Consider the following 12,076-nt stretch of genomic DNA (forward strand, 5'->3'; position numbering starts at 1 on the left):
ACCCATTTTATAGATGAAGAAAGTAAGATTGGGACAGGAAATGTCCCAATCTTATTTCCCCTAGTCACCTAGTGAACTAGTGGCTGAGTTTGCAAGACAACCAGGCTTCCAGACTCCCAGGCTGGAGTTTCTTCTATGTCTCAGAAAGGCACTGAAGTTCACTCAGCATTCATTAAAGTGCCTGCACGCATGCATGTGCGCGCGCGCGCGCGCGCACACACACACACACACACACACACACACACACACATATACACACACTCTTCACTTTGTTCTGAAGCCCCTGGATGAACACCTTCAGGGCTGTTCACTCCCTCCTCAAGCAACTGCTTTCATCCTTGGATAATCCCAGTGGTTAAAGCTTCTCTCTCCATATTGGGCCAAAGTTCACCTCCCTATATCATTTCCTCCTCTTAACTCAGAAAGGGTTTACAAACTTAAATAAGCATTAAATAAAGAAACAAACACAAAAGGACAGCAAACCCACAACCCTCTTAGAATTTCTCCTGGCACTGAGAGCCCACTGGTGCGTGTGGCCGGCTGTCCAGCTGCGGTCAGTCTGGCCTTGCACTGGAGGGGATGTGGGTGTGCAGCCCTGATCCCAGTCCTCAGCCCAGAGCAACTTACTGGAAACTCCCTAGGGCCTAGTGGCTGCCCTTAGGGTCCTAAAGTTGCCAAGACCATAACCTTAGCTGGATTTTGGCCCCAACGTGGATCCGTCCATGGGAACAGTTCAGGGTCATTTTGTAATCTTCAGAGGCCTTGCCTAGATTCTCTTCTGCTGTCCTGTGACCCTGGTGACATTCCGGGAATGCTCAGGCCACGTGAGGGGAGGAACCACTGCCTGGAACTTTGATCAGCACCAGGACTGCTGGGTTCATGCTGACCACTGACCACACCAGAAGCCCTTCTGCTCCTGAGGAAGAGCCAGGGCAGCTGGTCCCCAACCGTGAGCCCCTCGCGGTAGGTTTCCTGGGGTCACTACAGGGCTCTGGGGGTCTGTGGGGATGTGGGAGGAATCTGGCCTGGGATCCCAGCTTGGGGGCAGGAGATGGGCTGGCCACTTGTCCCAGGTTTCAGAGCATGTCCCCAACTCCATGTAGGCTGCACCTTCTGTGTCCCCTCGCCCGGTCAGGAGAAGCCCCTGAGGTACTCAGCCAGGGTGGTGCTGGGCTGGGGCTGGAGGCAGGTCACGGTGCGGGATTCTGAGATGAAGGTGACCTAGTCCCTGGGCACAGACAACTTCTAGTGGATGGTGGGGATAAAGTAGTGTGACCATATGTCTAGGTTTTCCTGGTCCCACCCTTGTTTATGCCTGTCATCCTGGCATAATTATCAAGAGCTCTCCTTTTATTCTCAGAAGTGTCCTGGTTTCGATGATAAAGTAGGAATAAAACATGTATGTGGCTACGTTTTAGCAAACATTTATTATTTGCCAGGCACTGCATTAAGTGCTTTATTATTTACCATCTAATTTAGCATATTTATCATCCAACTGAGTGCTAATTTTAACACTAAGGGATGGGGTTATAACCAGGTATTGGGAAACTGAGGCTTAGAGAGGGAGTGACCTGCCCAATCCCACACAGCTAGTAGATAGCGGTGTCAGAATTTAAACCCAGGGTACAGCAATGACAGCGCCCTAATCCATGAAGCAGGATGAAGAATAAGACCCTGGATACAGGCTCACAAGAGCCACAAATACATTCTGTTCAATTCGGCACCCAGGGCCTGAGCACCTCTCTGGCTCAGCCCTGGGCCAGGTGCTGGGGTGCATGGCCAGGTAAGAGATGCTGCGGTCACAGGACCGCCACCTCCCAGGGGCTTCTAGTCAGGTGGTGCAACTGACTAGAAGGCAGAGCAGAAGGGCCCACATGTTCAACAGAAGACAAGTACCTGCAGGATCCAAAAGAGGCGCAGTCCAGGAAGGCTTCCCGGGGGACGTGTGACTTGTGCTGGCCTGGAGGGTAGGGAGAATGGTAGCAACAGGGAAAGGTCAGCAAGGGCATTCTAGTGGAGGGGGCTGCCTGAGAGTGGGCTAGAGGTGGGGCCCATGGGGAGCATTTGGAGAAAGGACAGTGCCCGGTTCACAACCTCCTCTTATTTCAGAATGTTAGTTCCCTTCAGGAAGCTATGACAGTGGATAAAGTTTCCTTGAGCCTCTGCAATGTAATTGCAAGGAAGGAAAGGAATCAAGGAAGCCCCTATTAGGTACTTGGAACTGTGCTGTGTGTTTTACATGATCTAAAAAATGTTTTAAATTTAAAAATTTTTTTGGCTGCGCTGTGCCGCATGCGGGATCTTAGTTCCCTGACCAGGGATCGAACCTGTGCCCCCTACATTGGAAGAACAGATTCCTAACCACTGGACTGCCAGGGAATTCCCTACATTATTTTTATAATAACTTTCAACCTTATTACAACAGTGACGCCTATTTATTATTTTTAAAAGTTGAAAATACATTATTAAGCCAAAGGAAAAAATTAAAATCACCTGCAATTAATTCTATTCTTCAGAGATAACCACTGCAAATGTTTTGTGTACCGTCTGAAGCTCTCTAGGGGACCATCAAAGTCACTTCAGTGACATAAACTCAGGTGTGGGTTGAAAAGAGCTTATTACGAATAACAAAAGACGTTGCTCTCATCACTCAGGATATTCCAAGGGTTTTTGGAGCTCTGTGCCAGGAACCAGGAAGACCAAATATAAATTTATTATATCAGAGTATCATAAACCCACGGCCAGTTATTTCATTTAATTGCCACGATGACCCTAATGCACGGTAATGCGGGTGTTATTATTATTATTATTATTATTATCATGATTGTTCTCAAGCTACAAATGTGGAAACTGGGACTCTGAGGGATTACTCCACTGCTTGGGATGCCCTGGGCAGCAGGGTGGGGAGGGCAGGCTGGCTGGGGAGGGGGCCAGCCCAGGTCCCACTGCCTCAGCCACTTGGCTTATTTCCCTGATTGAGAGGAAAGGAGACTGGGGTCCTGGAGACTTGGGTGAGGCAGTCAGGGGCTCCAGATAAGCCTTGGAAGCCCCTCTTCCTGCTCCCAGATGTACTAGAGCCCGAGGGGCAAAATCCAGCCACGTTGGTGAGACAGATCCTGATGTGGATACCCCAGGTCCAGGGACAAGTCCCCTGGGGGTGTCGGGCCGGGCTCTGGGCTCCCGTCACCCTCTGGAAGGAGTGAGGGTTGGCTCTGTGGTGGATGACAGATGGGCTGTGGTACAGAAATGTACCAATCCAAAAGTAATCTGAGAAGAGGAAAGAGTCCATTCGCAATCAGTCACCCCTTCCACCCTCCTCCACAAAAAGCCAGGCTTCCTTGGCTTGCTGAAGGCATGGAACATTTTTGTGGGCATTTGCTGGTCTCTGCGCAAATGCAGAGGTGGTTTCTCAGATGACAAGCTGGAATCTTCTGGCTGCCGCCCCACTGTCCCCTCTGCTGCCATCCTTCACAGTACCTAGGTGGGGATGTTCCCGGTCTCCAGAGCCTGTGGTGACCTGCTCTGGAGGGTGGCTCAGGGAAGAGGCCCAAGTCCAGGGCACCCTGGCCACATCAGAATCTGAGCTCCACTAAACCAAGGACAAAACAATGACCCGTTTCCCTTGGCCCGAAGAGCCAGAAAGTGCTGTAGCGAGACATCCGACTGGCCCATAAATGAGATGTTTGAATGAGCTCACCAGTTTTTCCTTAGCTGACTCCTGTGATTACTTTACAACAGAGCTGGGGCTAGCCTGGGCTGATGTAGCTGAGTGCTCTCTGTGTACACGGCTCTGGGTTTGGAGCTTTCAACGCATTTTCTCATTCAACCCTCGGAACCACCCCTTGAGGAAGGTAGTATTGAAACTTGCTGTTTTGAAGATGAGGAAATCGAAGCACGGAGAGGTTAAGTAATTCAGCCAAAGCCACACAGCTAGTAAGGGATGGAGACAAGATTTGAACCCAGACTGTCTGACACCACAGCACAAACTCTTAGCCATTCTAGAGTGATGTGAGAGTAAGTCTTGGGCTGGGAGCGGAACATTTGGAAATTATCAGTGTTCCACACCCTCACTGTGAGTACCATCTACCACTTCCTTTGCCCCAGTAGACTGGGGCAAGAGGGTCTTGCCCTGAACTTTAGAGGCTCTGTTCTGGCTCCCCTCTCACCATGACACCCCCAAGGGGTGAGAAGTTTGCATGATCAAAGGGACATGCCCATCTGGAGGCTGTGTCCCCATTTCAAATCCTGATTCAGGTACCCAGGACCCAGGGCTTGTGTGGCATGCTTCCCGAGGTCCATCTTCTCTAGGCTGACCCCGTCACAGAAGTGCATTCCCTTAGGCTTGTGAGGTGCTGGGACACAGCCGTGGGTGGGATCTCTACTCACAGTACCGGAGAGAGTCCGGTGGGAAGAGAAGGGGACAGGCGGTAGGCAAGGTCCCTGTGTATGTTCACCTTGGGTCCTGAAAACGTGAGGATGGGTCTTCCTGTTCCAGAAGCCTTGTGGTGTCGCTGCAAGCACCTTGCTGACAGCTCAGGCCATTAGGACGGATCCTAGCCCCACACATCTTAGTCGTGTGCCCTTGGACCCATTGCTGTAGCTCTGGGACCCCCAGTTTCCCTGTCCTGGAAATTTCTCGATGTGCTCTGAGGATCAAGATGCAGGTGTGAGAGCTTTGGGAGCTGGCAGGTGGGTCTCGCCCCTTAGCTCAGCCCCCCACATCAGAGAAGCTTCTCCTACCTCTCCCACCGGCCACTGCCTGAGCCTAAGCTGATTTCTCTACACTTGATTTTCTGTGCCGCTGATGCCATAGTTTTGACTCAAGTCCTGAATTCTCCAGTTACATATCTTTGTTGGAAAATTCTAAAGTATATTATTTCTTTTTTTTCTGTATAACTATAATTTTTTTTATTAGTTATCTATTTTACACATATTAGTGTATATATGTAAGTCCCAATCTCCCAATTTATCCCACCACCACCACCTGCCCCTGCTTTCCCCCCTTGGTGTCCATACGTTTGTTCTCTACATCTGTGTCTCTATTTCTGCCTTGCAAACCAGTTCATCTGTACCATTTTTCTAGATTCCACATATATGAGTTAATATACGATATTTGTCTTTCTCCTTCTGACTTACTTCACTTACTTCACTCTGTATGACGTCTCTAGGTCCATCCACATCTCTACAAATGACCCAATTTCATTCCTTTTTATGGCTGAGTAATATTCCATTGTATATATGTACCATATCTTCTTTATCCATTCGTCTGTCGATGGGCATTTAGGTTGCTTCCATGACCTGGCTATTGTAAATAGTGCTGCAATGAACATTGGGGTGCATGTGTCTTTTTGAATTATGTTTTTCTCTGTGTATATGCTGGGTCATATGGTAGTACCATTTTTAGTTTTTTAAGGAACCACCATACTGTTCTACATAGTGGCTGTATCAGTTTACATTCCCACCAACAGTGCGAGAAGTTTCCCTTTTCTCCACACCCTCTCCAGCATTTGTTGTTTGTAGATTTTCTGATGATGCCCATTCTAACTGGTGTGAGGTGATACCTCATGGTAGTTTTGATTAGCATTTCTCTAATAATTAGTGATTTTGAGCAGCTTTTCATGTGCCTCTTGGCTATCTGTATGTCTTCTTTGGATAAATGTCTATTTAGGTCTTCTGCCCATTTTTTGATTAGGTTGTTTGCTTTTTTAATATCGAGCTGCGTGAGCTGTTTATATATTTTGGAGATTAATCCTTTGTCCGTTGATTCATTTGCAAATATTTTCTCCCATTCTGAGGGTTGTCTTTTTGTCTTGTTTATAGTTTCCTTTGCTGTGCAAAAGCTTTGAAGTTTCCTTAGGTCCCATTTGTTTATTTTTGTTTTTATTTCCATTTTTCTAGGAGGTGGGTCAAAGAAGATCTTGCTGTGATTTATGTTAAAGAGTGCTCTTCCTATGTTTTCCTCCAAGAGTTTTATAGTGTCTGGTCATACATTTAGGTCTTTAATCCATTTTGAGTTTATTTTTGTGTATGGTGTTAGGGAGTGGTCTGATTTCATTCTTTTACATGTAGCTGCCCAGTTTTCCCAGCACCACTTATTGAAGAGACTGTCTTTTCTCCATTGTATATCCTTGCCTCCTTTGTCATAGATTAGTTGACCATAGGTGTGTGGGTTTATGTCTGGGCTTTCTATCCTGTTCCATTGATCTATGTTTCTGTTTTTGTGCCAGTACCATATTATCTTGATTACTGTAGCTTTGTAGTATAGTCTGAAGTCAGGGAGTCTGATTCCTCCAGCTCTGTTTTTTTCCCTAAGATTGCTTTGGCTATTCGGAGTCTTTTGTGTCTCCATGCAAATTTTAAGATTTTTTGTTCTAGTTCTGTAAAAAATGCCATTGGTAATATGACAGGGATTGCATTGAATCTATAGATTGCTTCTAACGCATATTATTTCCAAGTGACAGTGGGTTAGAAGTTAGAGGTACGGCAGGGGTGGGTGAGGCACAGTGTCCCCATGAGGCTTTTCCTTTCACCTGCGCCTCTTGCTTTGGTCCCAGCTCTCCCAGCAGGAGTGATCAAGGAAACCAGGAGATCTCGGTTCTAACCCAGGCCCCACTGCAGACACCTGGGGGCCTGGCCTCGCCCTCTCAGTGAGGCTGGCCAGATGGTCCCTAGGGTCCTCATGTCCCTTCTAGTGGGATTTCTTCTGGAAACTGCCTTTGAGAACCAAGGACCAAAGGGGTTAGCAGGAAGGGGACTGGCATGTTGATAATATTATGGCACTTTACAAATAGGAATTGCTCCTCTCTTACTCTCGGTGGGGGAACGAGGAGGGAGGGCTCAAGGCTATGCTCACACCTGGCTATGGTCATTCACTCCGGGCTGGAATCATTCCAGGGAAGGGCAGCTCTGCCTCTCAAGCTGCTCATCTCAGCCATGGACAGTTCAGTTCAACAGACCCTATCATGAATCAACACGAGCGTAGAGAGGACCACACCCCTCTTCTCACAGAAAGGACAGCTGTGAGAACCCGTCATCTGGAGGACGATGCCAGGTGCTAAGATAGAGAAACATATCAGGAGTCAGAGAAGGCTTCTGTCAGGATGCCCAGGGGTTTCGTGTAGGAGCCTAGGGACAGCCCAGGTAGCAGGTATGGGTGGGACCATGGCTACGTCATCCTTCTTCAGCCAGGCCCTCTTCTTCTTATCTGTATTCTGTGCATGCAATATCAAGAGAATAAAGTCTCACGCTAAAGCTGAACTCTGTAATGCTGGTCTATGGGGTGGCAGGACCAGGAGGCTTGTCCCTTTCCCTAGTGTGTCCTGAGTGGCAGCAAGCGCCATCACTGTTATAGACCTTCCCAACCATGGTGTATAATCCACCTCCTGTGGCTTACCTATGTGGCCATCAGAGGAGCCTCAAGGGAGAGGCAGTGCTTTTTCAGGGAGAAATTGTTCCTTCTCTATTGATTAGGCAGAAAAGTTCCTGGAAAAACTGAGAGTTATTGAGTGTCTGAATGGGAAGAGGGTACAGGGGGCTTTTTGTAAGCACTGTGCTTGCATGTGGAGCCTTTTGGCTGAAGCTGAATCTTGCGATGGAAGAAGCAGCCAGCAGAGAGCAGCAGAGAGGCAGGCAGCAAAGGGTGCTTGGGGCCAAGATTCCCCAACAGGGAGCCAGCTGAGTTCTTGCTGAGGACAGGTAAATTGAGAAAAATTACGATTATATTGCATGAGGATTTTCTCTTTCTTTCTGCCTTTCCTTCTTTCTGTCTGCTTTCTTTCTTTGAAGCTAAATATATTCTAGCTAAAGGGCATTTTGTTCTTCCTACTTTTTTGATGTTCAAATAATCTTTTCTGTAATGATGGTGGTTTGAGACCTTTAACAATGGTTAACATAGCTTATTAATTGCTCACACTATGTCAGACACTGTTCTAAAACCTTTACCTATATTTACTCATTTAATCCTCCAATTACCCCAACATGGTTAGCACTAATATTATCCTCATTTTACAGATACGAAAATTGAAGCACATGCCCAAGGTCACATAGCTAGAACGTGATGGAGCTGGTATTCCAACTCATGGAACTTGAACCACTAGAAGCCATGTAAATGATGATGTGGGTGGGAGCAGTAGAGACGTGGGGGGTACAGACCCCCTAATGGGACAATTAAGGCCCCGTTGATCTCGTCATGTGGGAATGTGAACCTAATGCCCCTAAATCATCCTGAAATCTGGAAACATTTAATGTGCTATTTCTCAGTTTCTACATGCTGGCTAGTGGTTCAGACATAAAAAAAGACTGAGTGGGGCTTCCCTGGTGGCGCAGTGGTTGAGAATCTGCCTGCTAATGTAGGGGACACGGGTTCGAGCCCTGCTCTGGGAAGATCCCACATGCTGCGGAGCAACTAGGCCTGTGAGCCACAAGTACTGAGCCTGCGCGTCTGGAGCCTGTGCTCCGCAACAAGAGAGGCCACGATAATGAGAGGCCCGCGCACCGCGATGAAGAGTGGCCCCCGCTGTGTCACCAATTCGTGACCTGTGGTAGATGCTGGCGTTTAAAAAAAATTAAGGGGCTTCCCTGGTGGCGCAGTGGTTGAGAATCTGCCTGCCAATGCAGGGGACATGGGTTCGAGCCCTGGTCTGGGAAAATCCCACATGCCGCGGAGCAACTGGGCCCGTGAGCCACAACTACTGAGCCTGCGCGTCTGGAGCCTGTGCTCCGCAACAAGAGAGGCCGCGATAGTGAGAGGCCCGCGCACCGCGATGAAGAGTGGCCCCCGCTTGCCACAACTAGAGAAAGCCCTCGCACAGAAACGAAGACCTAACACAGCCAAAAATAAATAAATAAATTAATTAATTAATTAATTATTAAAAAAAATTTAATATTTAGTGAACTAAAAATTTGGTCCCCTTCCCTTATTTAAAACAAAAACCTACAGGTCTGTGGAATCCCCTCATCTGGGACCTGCCTGTCCACACAGTGTTGGAAAGTTCCATGGGCTCCAGGCTGGTGATAGGGGTGGCCGGCAGGAGGGGAGCATTTTGGTAGCAGCACTGAAGAGAAGGCGGACTCATTTCAAGATAAGAGCCCGTCTTGTCCCTGTGGCTGCTCTCAGCCTCAGCGGTGCAAAGAGCTGAGGGTAAGATCTCCTCATAATTAGGCTCTGCAATGTGCTGAGATTTGAAAACTCAGGAAGAGTTACAGTTAAAAAACTTCCAACTCAGGAATAATCTGCCCATATTTTACGTACTATCTTAAAAATTCCACAGTACCCATGGTCTCCTTTTATACCCCTGTTCCATGCCTTTTGGTCTCGGTCCCGCCTCTTTCTCCAATCTGGAAAGAACATGTCAAGTCCACGAGACCAGGGTCTTGGTCCTGCCACTAACCTGCAGGGTGGGACTGTGGATTGGCCACGAGACACCCTTGCTGTCAGAAGGTTAGAACTCTGGTCCTATTGACCTTGCAAGGCTGCTGTGAGGTGGTATGAAAACAACAATTAAAAACATAAACCAGCTTCCCATCTCCTGGCTCTCTGACCAGTGTGCTGGTCACCGGGCTGCCTGCCCTTGACGAAGGTGCCACTTCTGTTTTCTCTTCCCGCTCAGATCTAGGAGATGCTGCCCAGAGCCTGGCTACGCTGGGCCTGCCTCCTGCTCCTGGCCACGCCTACCCAGCCCTGCCCCAAGGGGTGTGACTGCTTCACCCGGGAGGTGTTTTGCTCCGATGAGGAGCTGGCCGCCATCCCGCTGGACATCCCGCCACACGCCACAGACATCATCTTCGTGGAGACCTCGTTCACCATGGTGGGAGCCAGGACCTTCAGTGGCAGCCCCAACCTGACCAAGGTGGTCTTCCTCAACACCCAGGTGTGCCACTTCGGGCCGGATGCCTTCGGGGGGCTGCCGGGGCTCCAGGACCTGGAGATCACTGGCGGTGCCTTCTCCAACCTCAGCACTGACATCTTCTCCAACCTGACCTCGCTGGGCAAGTTCACCCTCAACTTCAACATGCTGGAGGCTCTGCCCGAGGGCCTCTTCCAGCACATGGATGCCCTGGAGTCCCTCCAGCTGCAGGGCAATCGGCTCCAGACCCTGCCCGTGAGGCTCTTCCAGCCTCTGAGACGTCTGAAGACCCTCAACCTCGCTCAGAACCTCCTGGCCCAGCTGCCCGAGGAACTGTTCGCCCCCCTCTGCAGCCTGCAGACCCTGAGGCTGAGCAACAACGCACTGGCCGGCCTGCCCCGAGGGCTGTTCAGCCACCTGGGCGGCCTGCAGGAACTCTTCCTGGACGGCAACTCCATCTCCGAGCTGCCCTCGCAAGCCTTCGCGGGGCTCTCCCGCCTGGAGAGGCTATGGCTGCAGCACAACACCATCGGCCACCTGCCCCGGTCCATCTTCTCCTCCCTGGGCAAACTGACCTTCCTGAGCTTGCAGGGCAATGCGCTGCGGACGCTGCCCGCCAGCCTCTTCGCCCATTCCCCGGGCCTGGTCAGCCTGTCCCTGTCCCACAACCAGCTGGAGACCGTCCCCGAGGGAGCCTTCGCCAACCTATCCAGCCTCGGGTCCCTCACGCTCTCGCACAACGCCCTCACCCATCTGCCGGCTGGCGTCTTCAGGGGCCTCGAGGGGCTGGTCAAGCTCTATCTGGGCAGCAACAACCTGACGGCCCTGCACCCAGCCCTCTTCCAGAACCTGTCCACGCTTGAGCTGCTCAGCCTCTCCAGGAACCTCCTGACCACGCTGCCCCAGGGCATCTTTGACACCAATTACAACCTGTTCAACCTGGCTCTGCACGGCAACCCCTGGCAGTGCGACTGCCACCTGGCCTATCTCTTCAGGTGGCTGCACCGGTATAGCGACCGGCTCTTCGACAGCCAGACCTACTGCGCTGGCCCCGCCTACCTGAAGGGTCACGTGGTGCCTGCCTTGAGGGAGGAGCAGCTGGTGTGCCCGGTCACCCAGGACCACCTGGGCTTCCAGGCTCTGGGGCCGGAGGACAGGGAGCCAGGGGGCGGCTGGGATCCGGCCACGAAGGAGAAGGCGACCTGGAGCCGGTGCACCTACAGCACCCCCGAGGGCACCGTGGTGCTGGCTTGTGATGAGGCCCGGTGTCGCTGGCTGAACGTCCAGCTGTCTCCCAGGCAGGGCTTGGCCTCCCCGGGACTGACGTTCAATGCCAGTCAGGAGTGGGACTTGAAGTCGAGCTGTGGCTCTGTGAGGGTCACTGTGTCGATCGAGGCTCTGGCAGGGGAGCCCTAGGTGCAGAGCAGATGGGCTGGGAGCCTGGGCAGACAGCCTCCGGGCCCAACCAGGCAAGAGCCGGTGAGGGGAGCTGAAGCTTTGGTTCTTCAGATGCAAGGGATGGAGTTGCATCTCCCGGGTGGAGGAAGGGGGAGGAGGCTGGACCCCCGAGTCTCCGCCTCCCCCTCCTCCTTCATCCCCCCCAGTCTCTGAGTCTGAGACCTAACAGGGCCTTCCTCAAACTCTGCAAAGCACCCGTTAAAGCTGCATCGTGGTCCGGAGAATAAACTAATGCCGTTCCCCTGGTGTTTCTCTATTATTTAATACCCACCCTAATCTCATCCCCACCCTGAGATACCCTCTTACCAGTGCTCCATTTCCACAAAGTGGAGGCCACCCTCTCTTGACATCCAGTTCAAGAGCCAATGTCTGTTTCTATTTCTCTGCCTGGAACTGTGGTTTTAATTGATAAGGACAAATAGGGGAGAGGATAAAAGCAGAGGTGACCAGAAAGATGAGGGGCGGGGGTCTGACTCCACATTCAGGGGACTCACGCCGTTCGTGCCCCACTCCAGCGCTTCCAGGAGAAGTCAGATGACAGGGGCTCTCTGGAGGGGAAACGCTTTGCCTGTTCAGCCGACGGGATGGCTGCTCCCTGAGGAGAGGGGGGAGGACAGGGAGCTGGGTGGGCTGGGACCGATGCCCTTCAGTTCTAAGTGTCGGCGTCTGTGGGCTGCTCACTCACTGAAATGGTCCTCTCTTGGCTCTGGGGACACCACCCTCTTACCCAAGCCCAGCTGCTCTCCCAGTTTTACCCAGTCACCTCTTGCACG

The 12,076-nt window shown here is 51.0% G+C and overlaps 1 protein-coding gene across 1 annotated transcript; it reads left to right on the forward strand.

Moving 5' to 3' along the window:
* The first annotated feature begins 249 nt into the window (after nucleotides 1–249).
* CPN2 (carboxypeptidase N subunit 2) lies at nucleotides 250–11,543 on the forward strand. The gene is made up of 2 exons (XM_082393286.1): nucleotides 250–963; nucleotides 9,609–11,543. The coding sequence occupies exon 2, from the start codon at nucleotides 9,618–9,620 to the stop codon at nucleotides 11,259–11,261; it is 1,644 nt and encodes a 547-aa protein (XP_082249412.1). The 5' UTR covers nucleotides 250–963; nucleotides 9,609–9,617; the 3' UTR covers nucleotides 11,262–11,543.
* The last annotated feature ends 533 nt before the right edge of the window (nucleotides 11,544–12,076 follow it).

Source organism: Balaenoptera borealis, assembly GCF_965194805.1.
Source record: "Balaenoptera borealis genome assembly, chromosome: 5".
Taxonomy (NCBI): Eukaryota; Metazoa; Chordata; class Mammalia; order Artiodactyla; family Balaenopteridae; genus Balaenoptera; species Balaenoptera borealis.